This window comes from Molothrus aeneus, chromosome 14, assembly GCF_037042795.1.
Source record: "Molothrus aeneus isolate 106 chromosome 14, BPBGC_Maene_1.0, whole genome shotgun sequence".
Taxonomy (NCBI): domain Eukaryota; kingdom Metazoa; phylum Chordata; class Aves; order Passeriformes; family Icteridae; genus Molothrus; species Molothrus aeneus.
In genome coordinates, this window is record NC_089659.1 from 13,209,211 (window position 1) to 13,228,248 (window position 19,038).

At 40.2% G+C, this 19,038-nt stretch overlaps 1 protein-coding gene across 1 annotated transcript in view; it reads right to left on the reverse strand.

The window, feature by feature from the left end:
* MAP7D3 (MAP7 domain containing 3) overlaps nucleotides 1-19,038 on the reverse strand; it is a 42,781-nt gene that overhangs the window by 7,389 nt on the left and 16,354 nt on the right. Inside the window, exons 5-14 of the mRNA XM_066559285.1 lie at nucleotides 17,746-17,860; nucleotides 16,762-16,794; nucleotides 12,294-12,398; nucleotides 10,505-10,603; nucleotides 10,026-10,124; nucleotides 8,830-8,952; nucleotides 6,817-6,962; nucleotides 6,296-6,426; nucleotides 5,394-5,638; nucleotides 980-1,115 (exon numbers count right to left, since the gene is read on the reverse strand). Of these exons, the coding sequence (XP_066415382.1) occupies nucleotides 980-1,115; nucleotides 5,394-5,638; nucleotides 6,296-6,426; nucleotides 6,817-6,962; nucleotides 8,830-8,952; nucleotides 10,026-10,124; nucleotides 10,505-10,603; nucleotides 12,294-12,398; nucleotides 16,762-16,794; nucleotides 17,746-17,860 (1,232 nt within the window). The remainder of the gene's footprint in view (nucleotides 1-979; nucleotides 1,116-5,393; nucleotides 5,639-6,295; nucleotides 6,427-6,816; nucleotides 6,963-8,829; nucleotides 8,953-10,025; nucleotides 10,125-10,504; nucleotides 10,604-12,293; nucleotides 12,399-16,761; nucleotides 16,795-17,745; nucleotides 17,861-19,038) is intronic.

Below are 19,038 nucleotides of genomic sequence, written 5' to 3' on the forward strand. Positions count from 1 at the left end.
GACACTTTCTGGTGCAGATTTACGAAAGCCACTATCCAGACTTGTCAAAGCGAAAATTGGAATAACTTGGAAGAAATTATCTGTGAATAAATACTCTTTGCTGATTAAGCCAAGGCAGGTTGCTCCAATAATGGAATGTTTGATTGAGAACTGGATTAAGCAATGACTATTTAATAAAAACCATCTGCAACCATGACATGAATGAAGCTTATCATCACTGTCAAACATAAATTTAGTGGGATTCCCTAAAAGACTGTTTCTTCTATACCCTGAATTCAGAGATACTCTGAAGGTGTACACTGCCAGCTCTTGCAGACATACAGAGCAGATCAGATGACATATTTCTACAAGAGATTATATGCAAATTTCTGACAGCTTCATAACCACAACTGGGAAAGCGACAAAATCTGACATTCCACCCTGTTTACAGAAGCAGACAGGTGACCCCTGATCTGGAACAAGTTTAGTCAGCACTAACTTAGCCATTTAATTCAACAACTTCTATGCAGTGAACCAAATGCACACTGATTTAACACTTTGAATTACTTGCCTGCAACATTTCTGATTCATATTTCATATCACTAAAGTGAGATTTAATGTACCATCAAACCACTGCCTAAGTTGATGAAAGGAAAGTTTAATACAGAGAGTTTGACTCTTTCAAACCAAATACAAACAAACCAAACACAAGCAGTGCAAAAAGCACATTCTAGATGTGGAAACAAAAGTCCCACTGGTATCTGGAAGGAAAAAGAAGCAGTGATTTCACAGGGACTGTGCATTACATATGAACTGAGAAATAAACTGATGTTACACACAATAACTTGTCCCAGGTTGGTGCCAGTGCCTCTCAGCTTCAGGAACTGTATTAACATATGCAGGAACTTAAATTAAAATTTAGAAAACATATACAGCTGGAGTGTCCTTTCCAACCACACCCCACCACTGAAAGCATCCCTTTCTTCCCCTCAATTGTTACCTTTCCTCTTCTTGCCTCTGAATTCTTTCTTGGTCTTCACGCTCTCTTTGCTCCCGTGCCAGACGTCGCTTCTCTGTCAGGATTTTAGCAGCTTCTTCAGCTGTGGTGGTCCCTGCTACTGTTTTGCTACCTGATTCTGCAAAGGTTAAAAGAATCTGCTGTTAGAAAGTTCCAGGAACTTAAAACTATGAAAGATGTTATCTCTGTGAGATGAGATCTTATGGCCAACTGATTCAGTATCTTTTCCATCAGTGCTCATCACACAGTGATTGCATCCTTATCTGTAACAGGCCTGCAAGAGCCAAAGGGGAGCCCTGGAGATGCAGAGCCATGATATCTGACACTGAAATAGTAACAGCTCATTTCAACACTGATCCAGCCATATTCCAGATCATACACTTAAAGATACTCTCCATTTATCACAGCATTTAAAAACATGTCTCTTACAAGACACCCTCATTTCTGTAATGTTTGAACACTGATAAGAAAACTGGAAAAAATCTGCTCTAGGAAATACCTTTCACTTCCTTCTAATAAAACTGAACACATGGGACCCTAAAGAAGAAATTATCGTTCTTCTATTTTTCTTGTTTCATAACATTAACATTCATTTATATTTACTGAGTATCTTGGTGTGCAAATGCTCATCATTTTATCTGGCCCTGAAGGCACATACTAATGACTTCAGTAATACCATATTTCTATACATCAGCAACAAATCAATCTCCAATTTACATGGAGATCAAAACAGCTTCATCACCAGGTGAGTAAATCTTTGCAGGTCCTGCTGTTTATGCTTCTTCATGACCTGCCTGGTGTTCAGGTGTCTGAACATCAGAGGCACTATTACAAATTAACATCAGGAAAAAAGTCAAAACAGAACCATCTTGCCATCCAGCTGCTCTCAATATGTATACTGAAGGAACTCTGATTTCTATCAGGTATTCCCTAGAAGTATTTCGGTTTGAATGAGATTTAAGAGCTCATCATCTGAATATTCAGAGAATCAGTTCCTGATGTCAGTAGAGCAGCAGCATCATAATGTTGGTGAGGACCTGCCTTTCTCCTGAACATTTCACAAATCAGCACATGTATGTTTGCTTAATATTTATAAAGCATTGAAGTCAAGGTAATTTTAATGAACTATGACATCAGGGTTTGACCATTTGTTTTACTTCTGACCTGAAGACAAATCATTCAAAACACAATGTCATCATTAGGAACTTTAACACCTGAAAAGCTGCTTAGGCCCCACGGACACATCACTACCTGCAGCTGCAGGATATAATTACACACAGCAAACTCTCAGCAGCTGAATCATGGCTGTCTTTTGCGCATAAAAATTGTTCTTGCAGTCCTAAGAAAAGCACTTCAGCACTGATGTAGTGCAGGCATAGATAGTGTTCTAACATTTAGATTTACCCAAAGCTGAGAAAACACCACCTCCCCAGACAACACACTGCTTCTGATGTGGGAAAAGTTGCAGTCATGTTGGTACTAACAAAAATCAGCCATGAGTATTCCAAATTTGAACTCAGTCAAAAGGGGTCCTCCTCCTCCTGAGCAAGAAAGACCATTTTGCATTTACAAAACCATTAGCAGATCTGCCTATGTAAGACAGGCAGATGCTTTTCTTCCAATATTCTCAAACTTACTAGGTTTCATTTACTGTTGCCAGTGTACAGCCATGAAGAATGTCTCTCTCTTCCTCTGCCATATGAGTGTACTTTCTGTTCAGACTACTCACTTTTCACAGCAGAGGCCATTTTTGTTGCAGGTTTGCTATCTCTCCCAGTTGTATCAAATCTGGTTGACACTTAATGTCAGGTTTAACATATTTCCCCTCAAAACTGAACCTAAATAAGACAACCTAATGCTCAGCAAGAAGCCTAAAGGTTTTAGACTTAAGTTCTAGGGTTCCAGCATGACGACAGCTTAAGAATGGTATCTGGTACTGACAGAAGAAAATTAGTCACAACAGTTCAGAACACTGCAGATATGGAAAGAACAGGGGGAAAAAAGAAGAAAGGGTTGGGGACCTTCCCACTGCATTCTCACTTCTGCAGTTTTACTGATGATTTCCATATGGGTACTTCAATACTGTTTTCATCTCCATGTATCCCTGTACAGCCTGTTTCCATAGGGCAGGACATGAGATTTTTCCAACATGATTGCTAACATGCCATAAGAAAATTCTGACTGTCTTTTGCACTCAGCTTCCTTTTCCTTGTACTCCTAGTCATTCTTTTTATCAAAGGACTTCCCTCTTTGTAAGGAAAGGGGAAAGAGAGAAAGATGCAAGAGAAACAATCTCTGAACACTTGCAAAATGTAGTACTAGCTGGATGGAGGGAAGATTCCAACAGATTTCAAGGTAAGTAGTTAATTCACAATTAATCTAGGAATCATATTTCAAAGCCTTCAATACCCAGATACACAAAATGTGAGGCTCCATGATAGTTTATTACCTATCATCATGCATAAGGTGAGAGCTCATGAAGGAGCACTTCTTATGCTTTAAGTTGAACAAGCCTTTTAATTCTCAGAGAAGCTGCGAGAGGCTGCTGCCAGAAATGACAACTGCTCCAGTCACTGAAAAATAAAAAGTGTTTTACTGTGGAACAGTATATTGCAGGAGGAAGACAAAAAACAAGACGAAAACTTGATTGCTGTCGGCAACAGGCAAACAAGTTCAGTTTGAAGGAGAAGAGATGGGATGAAGATACAATTGCACAAAGCTGAAAGTAGGCTAAACCTACAAGACCTAGAGACTGATTTGCCACATGCCATTCACTGGTGTGCTCTGACTTCAGAAGCTGTCTGGGACAGGGAATTGCACCAACCCATGGGTGAACTGCTGACACAGACCTGTAAAATGAAAATTGCCTTGAAAACTGAAAGCAACTTCTTAAGAAAAAATATTTTTGCCTCATATAGCAATATTGCAGTGTACCAAAACATTCAAAGAGAGAAATGAAATCATCTCTTATTTTGAAGAACATGCCCACTATTTCCTTTTGTTCTATGTGTCAAACAAAGAAGAAGAGCTTTGCCCAGCCCCAGTAGGAATCACAACAAAGATGACTATTTTGAGATTAGAAATAAACTAATAGGAAAACAGATAAACTGGGTTAGTACAGTTTCAGAAGTCAGTGTAGAGAGGAGACAGATCAGGCATCCAAGGAACAAGGACAGAGCTTCTTGTTCCAGAACAACTGGAACACACAGGACTAGGACACATCGTTATGGAGGCTTCAACCAGCTGATGACATTGATCAGAAGTGATGATGCTCTGAGGCACACAAGACATTTATCCACAGTATGGCAGCACACTCAGGGATGGACATTCTGACTGCAAAGACAAAGGACGTGACAGCAGAGACGGATGTGGGACTTTGTACAAACATCCACCTCTGACAGCCAGGCTTCCTTCCACAGGAACACATGCCCAGAGAGCTCTACCACGAGTTCTTCAGGTGAATGACACTTCTTCACATCCACCAGAAGCCATGTCAGAAGGAGCCTCAGAAGTGGCAGAGAGTAGGAGCAGCCCAGGGAAGCACACAGGAACATGCAGTAACGTGCAGCAAGCACATGTTCCCACTTACCTGCTGTGTGAGGGACTCAGCCCCAGCACTGCCCACTGGCTCTAACTTACTTTCTAAAGATCCCTCCTTTTCCTGTCAAGGGCCCCCTAAATCCTTCTGCACAGTGAATTGCCTGCCAGACCTTATCAGAAGGCTCTCCTAGATTCTGCTGGAGATGGCAGCTGGCATTTTCCCCAGGGACAGAGGCCAGGCTCAGGGCACAATGAAGAGCACTAGAACACTAATTACTTATGTGGTACATGACTTTCCTGAATCTACCAGGAAAACTTCTCAGTGTGACTTGTGAACTGATCACAAGGCAGCAATGATTGCACACTCATTGGAACTTAGGCCAAGGCAGCCTTCAAGCATTGTGAAAACTTTCTCTCATCCTGTGATGAACAGGAGCTGATTTTGTCCTCCAAGAAGGTCTCTACAGGAGCACCTTAAGAACCACCAACTGAACTGAAAGACCTTTGTGTAGTTTAACTACTGACTTTATAAACCTAAGCTAGTAGATCCCTCAGCTAGAGCAGCTGAAACCCAAAAGGCAAAGAGGATTTCTGCTTTTCTTAAAATTACAATACAAGTAGTAATATTGAAAGCTCCTGACTTAAATCTCCTAGTCAAATAAACCAACTACTGCATTAAAATTCACATCCCAAAGTCATAACATCAAAAACTATTATATAATGAGCAATGAACATGTTCTGTCTTAGAGCATCCTACCCTCCAGGGCTCTGCCTCACCAGCCAGTTGTTTCCCCACACCTAGCACACACTGGAGAGGCCTGGAGCAGGAGTGAGTCAGACACTGAGGAACACCCACCTTCTTTGGTCTTTGTGCTAGCTGCTCCTGCATCCCTCTCCAAGGCTAGGGAAGCACCTTGCTCTTGTCCTATTCCTTCTGTGCTCTTATCCTTTGGTTTGCTCTCTGCTTCAGTTTTCTTTTTGGTAATGTTTATAACACTTGGTGTGAGAGATGGACGCTGGATGGGTGCTGGTTTAGAGACTGGAGTAGGAGATGGTGGCCTTTGTTTAGACACACCAGGTGAAGGTGGGCGAGTCTTCTGCCTGTTGAAATAAAGAGTATTTTTCAGAGCTGCCTGTTGAAATAAAGAGTATTCTGCCTGTTGAAATAAAGAGTACTTTTCAGAGCTAACAATGAAAACCTCAACCACGCACCTCAGAAGAGCAGTCTCCTTTGTTTAGTTTATATTACATACCTCACTTTTAAAAGTAAATCCACCCACAAATTACTGGTGCCTTCCCTATAAAACTCAAACCAGGATTCCAAGACACCTTGGGCACCCAGCCTTGCTACCTGGGGCTAACATCAGAACAGGATTGCTGGCCCAGATCTCCATTTAATTCATATCTAGGATGAACCTCATGATTCCAACCCAAGAAACTTCCTGTGCTAATACAGGTTATTAGGAACACTTTATTCAAAAGCTTGCAGACTTTCGTTGGTTTTAGTGCACAGACTGTACAGAAGATTAGGGTGTGTTTTGTCTGCACAACAAAGGTTGAAGAAAAGCTGCATCTCTACTTTGGGAAAGGGAAATTGGACCCAAAATGAAGACTTTTCTGTACAAACATGGCATAGCATAGGTCATCCAAACTCTAACAGCTCAGCTGTCTTGAGACAGGAAGAAGTCTTCATTTTGTGCTGAATAAAAGGTGTTTACACATACCTGACTGCAGAAAGGGTTGAACCTGGGCACGTACCTGACTGCAGAAGGGGACGGAGGACGCTTCACCAAATTAGCAGGAGAGGGGGATCTTCTACGGGCAGACATGGATGGTGAGGGAGGGCGCCTCAAGCCAGAGCCTGGGGATGGTTTTTCTGTCTCTGATTTCTAGAAGATAAACAAAACCAAAATATTGCTGACTCTAGAATACATTGCAGACAGAGGAACTGCTATTTCAACAAACAAGCAAGTGGTCAACAAGACACACTTTGAATTTCCTCTATGTTCCAAAACACAGACCTGGTCTGTGCTTAATTTTTACAGAAATTAAACTTTGGGAACCATAAGCAGCAAACAGTATGCATTCAAGATACAAGAGAGATCAAGTACCATAAAATTCCAATTTGATTTTAATCCTCTATTTTTTAGGCAAATGCTATTGTACATTTATTAATGCTTACTGAAAGCAGCAGCAAAGAAGGGAAACAGGATCTCATCCTGAGCTGTTCCAACCCCCCAGATTAATAGAAACTTAATTCCTGTGGGTTTTCAACAAACCTGGGTTGAATCAGGTGAACTTGCATCAGATGAAGACACAGAGGACTTCAACCTGTCGATGCTACGGCTGCGCACCGGCACTTTGGGAGCTGGGACTGGGGAACTGATGGAACTGGCTGAAGCTGAACGAGGACAGAGGTGAGATTCTATAAAAGTTAGGAATTTGACAAGACAAAACAAGAACCAAGTGCACAGCATAAGAACAGGAGAGAAGGAAGAGGGAGAAAAAGAGAAAGAGAGATTGTGTGTGTTAGAAACCATACAGGGAAACACCGCAGGCAGTGCACAGTGCAACAGGTCACAGACAGACACCACCACACAATTAGTACTTGGGAAGCAACAGCACCAAGAATAAACACTCTGAAAGCAGCAGTCTGGAGTAGATAAAAATAAAATGCTTTTCCAAAAATGAACCAAATTTGCAGTACACCAGCATTACTTTAATTTTAGTCAAGTTGCATTCGATCACAAACGCTTCAGTTTTAATGACTTAGCATCTTTCCTGACAATTTTTTCATGAGAGGTTCAGATTTTAAACATGTTTCCTCTATACTCAAGGAGGAAACCTACCTTCTTTCAAAGGTGGCGTAAAAGAAATCTATCAAGAGAAATAGGTCAACTATTTAACTATGATACCTTTCCTACCTCAAGTGTCAATCTCTTCACACATAAGATATTGGAAGAAATTTTATCTTATTATTTTTTTACTAACATGATCACAGACAGATAAGCACATATAGATGCAAAAATATTCTAAAGCTAGATATTGGATTCTTCTATAATTCAAATACATTGTGACAAATGCAGCACTTACTTTTGTAACTTTATGGAAAATACATTTTATTTTTGTATTTACAGCATTTGTAAATGGAGACCTGCATTCTGTTTGTGCACAGGTTGTGTTAAAGCACAGGTACTTTTCTAATGAAATGAAAAAAGTACCTCTAAATAAACTTATAAAAATGTATCTTTAATTCAGCAATAAGGAAGTGTCATGTGCTAACAGTAACAGAAAAAAAGATGGCATTTCCCCACATGACATGAACTGAAATATTCATGGTAAAATAAAAGCAGCACATACAACAGGTGTGTAAAAATATGACTACTGACTACAAGCCAAAAAATAAATACTGATTATTAGACAAGGGGAACAGTGTGGAAATGTCACCGTTACTGACAAGGACCAAGTGAAATGGTGTAAGATAAAAAATAAAGATGTGATTTCATACTAAAGAAGAAACAAGCAAAACTGGGAACACAAGTTGTAAGGTAAAAGAAAAGAAAGGACTCCACATTGGTTCCAGAGATGCATTTACTGGGGAATTATTAATTAACCAGTAACAATTCCAGGACATGTGGGATGCAGCTAGGGGGGTTAATTCCTGCAAATTCCTGCTCTGGTAAACTGAGCCCTGGTGTGGACATATCAGGTCAGTCTGGATCAACACAAAACTGCTTGAGTTAGCCAGGGTTTCTCTCTTCTATTATACCTTGACTTCTCCTATCAGCTGAACAAAGCCAGCTCAGGGTCCCCTGTACTTATCTCCAGGTAACCCTACTGTCATGTTCCTGCAAGAGTTTCTTCCCCTAAGGAAATTTAATTTTGCACTTTGAAATTACAGGTTTGCTTGTTTTAGTTCCTTTTTCCTTTCATTACTTAGTACTGCTCTAACCAGAATGTCTCAGACTGAGTTGAGGTACAAATGCAGATCTCTGTCAGTTAAAAAAGCCACACACAAAAGCCCCAAAATGAACACCAGCATCTGGTTCTCTGCAAAGCAAGCAAACCAGCACTGGAGTTTAAAAGCCAATATTATATGGTTTTGTAAAGTAAACATGCAACATAGCATATGAATTGGGTATTAATGACCACAGAAAATACTGGGTAAGTAAAATTACACACAACCACGTTTAACTGTCTGATTCAGAGTAGCACAGTTAGCAGCTACCATCTAAGCTCTTGCTTGAAGAGCAACTGTGTAAGACTTTGAGGCTTTGGTGCCCTCCTGTTACCTGAGGGGTCCTGTCCATCAGCCAAGGTAGCAGCACTTTTACTCCTAGCTAGGGAGGCCTGTGTGGGGGCGAGGAGGCGGCTGATTACGCCACTGTCCAGGGGACTGAGCTGGGAGCGGCGAGCTGGATGACAGGAACAAACCAAAAAGGATCCAACATGAAATCATATCATGGAAAACACAAGCAGTACAAAGCAAAGGAAGACTGAGCATTGTTGCAAATCACAGTTTTGGAAGATCAATACTGAAGTCATGGAGGGGGAATTCCAAAGGAAAAGCACAGAAGGGTTAAACACTGCAATCTCTTATGTTGCACTTCTTGCCTTGCTTAGTACAAGTCATTTTAATGTGCAGAGACTGGCACATGTACAACAGAGGTGAATGCTGAATCCAGTCAAAGTATGAGATGTTTTTGACTGAGCTCTTCAGAGCTACATTCTCTAGATTGCAGGAAAGGCTGTTTTGGCATAATAAACAGAAGGCTTGCGAGTCAAAGCCAGCAGTTATGGTCAAGCATTGCCTGCACACAGATTCACATGGACAGCACCCAACATTCTCTCATACAGGAAAGATTCTGAAGCAGAAATAATTTCAACTGTTGGTAACAGCTGCTATAAAGGAAAGTTTCAGAATTGTTAACTCAGAGGGAAGAACATGTTAGACAAGGTGCTATTCCTCAGGTTTAGGAGAAGTTCCCAGGAAAGAGGTTATTTGTAACCTATATATAGGGGAATACACGGATCAAAAGAGACTGAAGTGAGAACAGCTTTCTTCCTTCTGCATGCACATGGTTTACTCCAGCAGCAGGAACAGAGAAGTTGCTTTTAAACTGAATAATGAAACGGAACTTTAAAAAGCAAAAGTAAGATTTAACTATGAAGTGAACAGATCAATGGCATTTTTACAATTTCTGACCTTTCAATCTACCAGATCTCAAATGGATTGCTTTCTTAAGCAGACACATGTTGCTATCTGCTTGCAGTGCCATTTAATAAAGAGAAAAGCCTTCTTAGAGGATTTTTTTTTCCTGTCCAGAAATAAAAATTTAACTTAACTCTTACCATTTTATCTTTAACACTGGGTAACAAAAAAGCCATTAAAAATCCTAGAAATTTAAGAACCTAGGAAATTACTGAAATCAAGCCTATCCAAACTTTAAAGGCTTTAAAAAAATATTCAGTTTTATGAAACAACCACCTGGTTTTTCTTCCTTTTTCACTTTTTCTAGCTCTGGAGAAGACTGGGGTTTACTACTGATTCTACTCAAAGATGTGCTCCTCTTCTTTTCTGTTCCTCCTAGAGACCAAGCGTAAGGAAGATTATTTTTAACAAGATATGATTTTCTAAATTGCCATCCCATGCTTTGCTTTCACTAATCAGCTAAAATCATCAATGTATCATTATGAAGCACTATTTTCTCATTAGTTAAATGGTTTGGCTACCATTTGTCTACTTTCCCCCCACCCTTCCACTTTTCAGAGGAATAAGGCTGGTTTAGAGACAGTTACCCAATATCTGGCACTGCAATGTGCATAATGATATTTATGCCACAGTGCACAGACTGCATCAATGCCTGAGTGAAAACATTTATAAAGGAACTGGGACATGGTTTAAAGTCATCTTTGAATATCCCATTTACTGCCTCCCAATTCTCAAAACAAACTGGTTTCTAGCACCTTTCTGCTCCACCTGCGAACCTTTGGGTGCTGACTGCTGGGAATGTGGAGGGACTTTGTTACTCAGTCTGTTTAATGAGGCACTTCTCTTTGTGGTACCTGGAAGTGAAAGTGCATGGATTAATTATGCTGAAAAGCCCAGAGGTCCCCTCCAACACCTGCCCCACTTCCCTAAGAGAGAAAGGAATGATTCAGTTGCTTTATAATATTGAATTCTTCAGAAGCGGAAAAACTGGATCAGGGAAGAACCACTTTATGTGAAGCATTACTTATTTTATTTCTGCATGTTTCCAATCACAGCAGCAGGATGTCATCCACAATAGATTCTTGTTTGACCTACTGAGGCCATCTTTGTACACCTTTAGAATACATGAGAATTTTAAAAGACAATTGTTCACATTCTCTATGAGTGAGCCTAGAATTAACACAGAACACAGTGGTAAGTGGAGATACTCCACTGATCCAGGACAAGCATCATTTTCTCATTTCCACATTCTGCTCCTTCACCCTCCCAGGCACACATGCACAACAGAAGCAATCTGGTTCATTTTGTGGCTGTATTTAATGTCCTGTGAATTTACCATTTTTTATCAAACTGACAGTTCTCCCTGAGTGTCAGATTGAGAGCACAGGATCACTCTAAGTCACCCCCTACATCCTGACCACACAGATCACTTGGAGTCCAAATCTGTTGTATTTTAGGCCACCTGAGAATATTTTCTCCAAAGTGACTAAGGATTCACAAAGGATTTCAGAGTATGACAACAGTTTGAAAGCAATCCTAATTAGTTGATAATTAGTGACTTCCTTTGTAAGAGGTTTAATTTGTACTTTACAACCCTGCTTCTGACTCATATCCAGAGCTGAACCCTGCAGACACATAATATATAAATATAATTTAAAATCACAAGCAGCCTCCAGTGACTCAGAGCCCCTGCCAGTATAAATATAGTCACTGATTTCCCCACCAGGCAAAGAATGGATGAGCACAAATTTTTCTGCTGCATCACCTTCCAACACAAACCAGCAAAATCACCTTTAGCTGTGTCTGTGTCAGGGATTCTTTTAGCTCAGTTTGCTTGATCAGAGGCTGCAGATTGGCAGAACACTGCAGCACAGACCTAGCTGAATCTGCTTTTGTATTAAACAGCTTTTAGCTTATTCATCATTTTAGACAAACAAAAAAGCAAAACCAGAATCTTCCATTTTTTGCGATATAGGCAGGTTCATATGAAACTCTGGGAAGGTTCCAAATAACAAAATCTCATGCTAAAACAAGCCAAAATATGTGCTCCTACAAATAGTTTTTATTAATCTTAACAAGTATATTAGGACAATTCCTTGTCAAAATTGATTTTTTCTGTCCCATTGGCAATCAAATGACTGAAGCTGTCTAACAGAACAAGGCAAACTTTATTTTCATACTGTTTCTATTTTGCTGAAATTTATGGGTGTAAATTAAGGCATGCAAATCCATAGAGATGATGGGAAATTATCTGTGAATCATTCACCAAGATTTGACTTTAGTAACAGAATTACAGAAATAAAAAATAAAAAACCCAGCAGTTTTTACCATGTTTACCATTGCTCTTCTCCTCTAACAGAGATCACACCAACTGGGTCAAAGCCCTGACCAGTCAGGCTGGATTAACAAATTGCATGAAATGCATCTGAGATCAAAATACGAAGTGAGTCACACAGCAGGGGAGGAGGGAGGAGTTTTTATTCCACCTCCTGTCTCCTCCCCAGGCACAGCTGAGCAGTGCCCTGCTCCCACAGCCCCACTTACCTCGATCTGAGGCATTTAACAGAGCTGCAGATGACGAGGACAGGCCTTTGCTCACGGCAGCCTCTGCCTGTTTGAGGTTGGCTGTGGAGGGCGAGCGTTTGCTGGCTGTGGAGAGAAGTGAAAACTTCAGAACCTGCCCTCATTCTGAGCCTTTCACACCTTGCTGAGAACTCACTCTCCAAGTATTACATCCTGAAAGCTATTTCTGCTTTTGTTTGATGACAAACACAAAATTTTGTTTTCCTTTGAACAGGTTTGATACCATTAGCACCAGCTGGGACAGGCACAGAGCAGGTAAAGTTTAGTGGAGTCATGCCAGGATTTATGCATTTGTGTGCAAAAGAGGGATTTTTAAACCCTGTGCCCCTAACATGAAAAGACAAAAGTTACTGAGGTTGTCTGCTGTTATCAGACTTGCAAGACCCAGAAATTTTCCAGATTTTGTTGTTATTTTCTTTCTTCATTCCTGCCACATAGGTATGTCAAAACAGTTTTTTAATCACTATTAATAAATCCAAACCAAAACAAATTATTTTGGAGGAATAAAACCAAGTCCTAAGGAAAGGCAAGAAAGCATTCCTATTTCTGACTGCTTCACAAAGGTTGCTGTATTTTAGAAACTGCCATTTTTTCTCTAAAAGTTACTCTTCAGTTAATGTTTCCTATCAAAGCTGCAATTTTTCAGAAAAAAACCTGCCACATGAGGCATTAATATTTTTTGTATGTGTATACAGATACATATACATGGATAAAAATGACATCTCGTGTGGCAGAACTGGAAGTTTATTACAAGGCAGATAAATATCTGCTTTTTAATTTCAAATAATGTACTTTCAGGATGAACACTACTCCAGAGTGTGAAAGCCTTGGAAAAAGCATGTACCTGTTGCTACAGAAACTCAGTAAGCAGAAAACATTAATGTACACAGAGTGGTACAGACCATCACAACAAACAGACAAAATTCTAAACATCTAATACAAGTAATCAATTTTACTGACACACTGCACAGCAAAGATGATTAATCTGAACTCATTAGTGCATAAACACCAAAGGACACAGCAGCACTACTCACCACAGAGGCAACATCTTTTCCCTTTGCCAGCATGCTACAACAGCCCCTTATAGCCAGAGCCAGGACATGAGGATTCCTATGGACAGCCCTATGGGAAGCTCTTGGGACAGTGAACAAGAGCAAAGTCCCCATGGGGTAAGAGGGAGATCTACTGAATCTAGTTTAGAAGTTAAGATCTGAACTTAGTGCATGCTTCCCCAACATAATAAAAAGAAGAAGAAAGAAAAAAAGGTGGCCATTTTATGAATGGAGTCTGAGAACTGGGATAACTAAACAGCCTTAAGAGGTTTTATATACGAAAATGAGGAAGCTCATAATTCATGTATTCGGGTGCTTTTGAAGGGAAAGGCTTCCCTCTAGTGTCTGCTCTTTAAAGGAAATCCTGGCTCCTGACTGAACTCAACTGAGTCCAAGGCCTCCAAACATCACAGAGACACTTCACACAAATTTCTCTTGGCTCAATTTAGCACTTCAGCATTTGTATGAAATCTGAGATTTGGTCTATCACCTACTGGGACCCAGGTACAGAGGTCAATGCTTTTTCAACCAATACATTTGCATGATCAGATGGCCTCAACTTCTTCCCTACCTCATTCACAGAACAAATTCTGCAGACTTTAAAGTTCCTTTCTCCAGAAAAAAAAGCTTTAGAAGACAGGCAGGATATTCCTGCCTCAATCAAGGGGTTTGAAATGCAGGAAGCACGCAGCCCACGTGACACCAACTTCTCTATTTTTCTAATGGAAGGGGGAAAGCAAACTGCAGCAGCACAGCTGAAGAAAGCACATGTCTGCCATGCAGCAGGACTTGGAACTGGGCAAGGAGCTGGGAAACATGGGATCTTAAGAAAATCACTCAGAGTGAGGAGCTTTCAATCCTCATAGGATTGCACTGAGAGAGGGTGCTGCAGCATTGCCTGAGGCTGGATAACATTAGGCTACATGAAATAAGATCAGCTCTCTCTCACTTCCTTCCAAATTTCTACTAGGACAAGGAAGCTCTTTATTTAGCAAGGACAGGCTCTGGCAGCCCCATTTCTATTCTAATTGCATGTCTCCAGTCCTGATGCACCTGAACCTCTTGTTCTGCTCAGCAGGCACCACTAAAACACTCCCTTTAGCAGGACTGTCATCAAGGATGCTTTATTGCACAGCCTGGCCATTTCTCCTGGCAGACCCACACCCTGCCTGCTTCATCTCAGCACTGACAGCAATGCCATTAATGTAACACTTGACTCTGGGGCTTTCATCCATTTTTACATTTCTCCATCAGCGGGATCCCTGCTGTGGTCTCATGAATCACACTCAACATCCCACAGAACTGCTGATGGCTGGGGAAATGTTCCATTACATGGGCTTCACTTTCCAGAGCACACTATCACCCAAAACCTCTGCTCTGCCACTCAATGTTCCGAAATATTACTGTTGACACACCCTGTTCATGGAAGACATATCTGATTCTGCATTTTTTTTTGCATAGCACTACAGCAGACAAGAATGCCTTTTGTCCTAAAATATTTAAAGAATATTTGAAATCAGTTCCCCAAATGGTTCTCATTTCAAGAAATGGGGCTTTAATCCCAAATCTGCCACAGAATTTGACAGTGGAAATATAATATTGCATTGAAACTTCCTCCTGATATGCAGTTAGAGAAGATGCACTATTCAGCCACAATGATGTCATGGACTAGAGCTCATATGGTGTCATTTTTCAGAGTAAAAAGAAAAGGTAATTGTTGTCCTTCCAGAAAATATACAAATATAAAGCAAAATGGACCATATAAGGATTTTTTAGAAAGCCAGCCGGACTGAAATATCCCACATGGCTTAGGTAGATTTCTAATAATAAAGTAATGAGTTCTCAAAGATAAAAAGAACTACTCTGAAAGAGGAATAAATATAAGAAATGTAAAACCAGTCATGGTTCCACATTATCCACCCCACACATCATAGCTTCATGTTTGAAACATTAACATAAAATCAAACACAATTTTAAAACAATGTGGGTGCACAAGGGTTTGACTAGGACATTGCATTACCTGTTTATCTTCATAGCAATTTTTTTCCAGATTGGTGCCAAGTTACCCAAATTGATCTACTGCCACTGAACTATCTGCATAGTTATTTTATGATGCATAAATCACAGTTTAAGCACTTATTATTGTATCAGGAGCATTTGTGTTGGAAGATATTTTATCTTAAATATACTTCAACAGCACTGAAGATCTTCCTCCACAACGGAAAGGACAGACAAGGCTCATTTCCTCACACAAATCAGGAGAGAGCAAAGAACATTGTTTTGTGTTTGTTAGTAGAATAAAACCCAGTGCTTTCTTAAACATGTGAGGCAAATGTGATTTCCCAGTTTCATGGTTAAATGATATTTGGTAGTGTGAGATACAGTGAATGGATTTATCTATGTATCCAAGGAACACGTGTAAAGCAAATAAACCAACCCAGCCAAACTGGCTGGTTTTTTGAGAAAATTAGGGGCTCATGATGTGCAGGGCAAGGGAGGAGAAAAGTTAACTAAAATACACATGCTTCTGCTGTCTTGTCAGAATAGTTAAACCATACTCAGTCAGACCTCACTGCATTTTCAAGTCTCACTTGTGTGTGTCACAGACAGCTGCACTGCATTAGTAATGTTGTGGGCACGCACAGGCTGCCAGGATTCAGACTCAGCTGGGTCTCAGCTGAGAGTTTTCACCTCAATCTAGCTACAAAAAATAATTTTGCTTATTAAACATTTGTATCAATAGTCCAAAGCATTTCCATGAATGGCTCAGTCTGTGCACTGGAAAGTGCCAGAAATCCAATGAAAACATATTTCATGTATAGAATTATCTTTAGGTAATTGGGACAGCTCTGATTTTGCAATACCCTTCATGAAAAAAGTATCAAACTGCTCAAGAGACCCATTCCCTTTCACAAAGTTTCACTAAAATATCCTTGATTTTGCAAATGTTACTTCAACTGCTGGTAAACCAAAGCAAGAAGGAAACAAACCAAGACTGACCATGTACTTTTTGCAAAGCAATGAAAGAGTCTGAAACTGCCCTTAAACCCTCCAAACCTTATTCAAATACTTGCCCATAGAAATTTCTCTTCTCCCTGTGCTGTATCCAGACCTCTTTAAAAACCCAAATGCACATAGCCTTTCCCTGAAAATTCCCTCAGCATGCCATGACTTAAGCTGTAGTTGAATTAGCTGGGAGGGATAGCCAAAATGAGGGGGGCTGCTTTCTACTTAGGGATCACATTTGTTGCACAGCTGGCCAAGATCCAGGAAAAGATCTAAAGAAGATGGTTTTCCTTAGTGTGAGAAGAACTCAAGCTTAAAAGGTTAGTAGTGAGTGTAAAATAACAGAAAAAGAAAATTTTCAAAATCTGTACCACCAGTTCCACCTTCATCAGTGCTGTGTTGTTCTGTAGAAGAAGAAGGTTTGTAAGCTAAGTCATGAGGTCAAATAGCAAAAAAAAGGCAAGTTAACCAAAAAATGGGATGCTGCATATCATAATGACAACTAATATCAAAGCACTTTCAAACATGTTACAAACACACACTCAAGCTGACAGAAAATGACAGTATCACATTCAGTACAATTCCACCAATATAGAGGATAGGCTGAACTGAAGCATTTTTTGATTTATTTCATTCCTGGCCAATAATTTATGTTATTTATTGGTGGTTAGGTAGTGCATGAAAAGATCCCTTCCACTGCAATCTTTATTTGCTGGTCTGATTTCAGAATGTTTATAAGCAGAAACAGTTAACTGTGAAAGAGGAAATTACCTGAGTTCAAATTAAAAGACTGTTAAAATGCATCACCTAATCCAGAATAGAATCCATGATCCAAGAAGCTTGGAGTGTCCACTGCATCTCCTTACCCACTACTGGGCATTCAAAAAATCAGTCAGCATTCCATAACTCCAAGGGTGTGTTTAAAACATTTTAGATGTGATATTAGAGTACAACTGGGTACTTTCGATTTTCATCACCAAAATGGAGTTTGGTTCATGTAATGGAGTGCTAGTCTTAGCACTCCATTACATGAACTGCATTTAAAGGACTCTGAATTATCTTAATATTAGAGATCATGATTCCCCCTAGCTGATGTTTAAGGGCTGGCAGTGCTGTCACATGCTGTATTTCCCATGGAGCTTCTCTCCAGCTCTTCCCAAGGTCAGAAATAGCTGAGTGTGAGCAGCATTTCAGGGCAAGTACAGATATGACATTTTCCCAGGAGCTACCCACAGATCCTGCTTTAAGATCCCAGATAGGAAATGATGCCCAGGTCCCTATGAATAGTGCTCCATCTGCCAGTGTTCACACAGAACATTCCATGATTCAGCCCTACTAAAACCAGTGCTGCTTACCTGTTTTGCCTTCTGAGTCTGGAGTTACAGACCCCCCCCATGACCATCTCTTCTGTCGTGTTTCCAGGCGCTGACTCCGCTCCAAGGTGCGATGCAGAACTGCTTCATAGCGCTCCTACCAAACAACACCTCCATGAAGCTTAACTGTTCACCACAGCCATGCCAGGAAACAAAATACAGACACCCCACCCCCCTCAGTATGATTTATAATCTGTTTTACCTGGCTGTTGTTACGAAAATTATCATGCAAAGAATGCTGGAGGTAATTAATGGCTTCAAAAGACTGCAAACATGATTAGGTTGAGCTAAAGCACAGATAATCTATTCTACTCTTTACTTAAAATAGACACCAAACAGATTTCCTATTCAGTAAACAGCACTATTTATTTTCTAAATAGGGATGAACCCCAAACTGAGCAATTGAAATTATTTATATCACCAAGTTATTTCTAAAGGTGATAAAAATTCTCCATTATAAAATACCAAGTATAAAGTTATTTGTATTTTCAAAGAACTGTAAAAACAATGACCCAGGTCTTAACAGACACTGACAGAATGAGAGATGTGATGAAACCAGGAAGAGCAAGACATAAAGGCAAAACTACAAAAGAAGACCAATCAACTTCAGGCCTCAGCAACCATTGCTGACAGGACAAAGGGGGCTGAAAGAAGCTTTTGCTGCTGTCTCCAGAACTAGTAACTGCCAGCAGGGGAGCTTTAGCTCTTGTGCATAAAGATGAACCATGCTAGACTCTTTCTTGCCAGCCAGGTTTCCACACGTGTCAACAACACATTTCTCTTCTGGATTAGTTATATCCCAAGTGATCTTTTGAAGCAGTATTTTCTGCAGATACACTGCAGTATGATGTCAAGGGAACTCATTATACAGTCATTTCTCCCACTTGGGGACACTAGACTTTCACCTCCTTTCAACACCATTTCACAACACAAACTAAAGAAGTCACCGTGCAAAACACACAATGTAAACCTGGAAGGGAGGATTCTGCTCACTAACAAAAGATAAAACTAAAAGTTTTTGTTTGAAGTACAGAGCTTAGCTTCCCCTCTGTTAGAGAAACCTGAACTAGAGTTTACCTAAGGTGCCAAAGTACCCAGACATTATGTAATCTGTAGATTGTATTTCCATGGAGGCATCTGCAGTGCAGCAATTCTTCAGTCAGAGTTAAAGATATAGGCTTCACTTTACAAAAGACAGAAATGAGCTCAAGACCTCAATATAGTGAGCTCAGAGATATGCAGAATACCTGAGGAGCAGGGGGGAGACAGGGATGT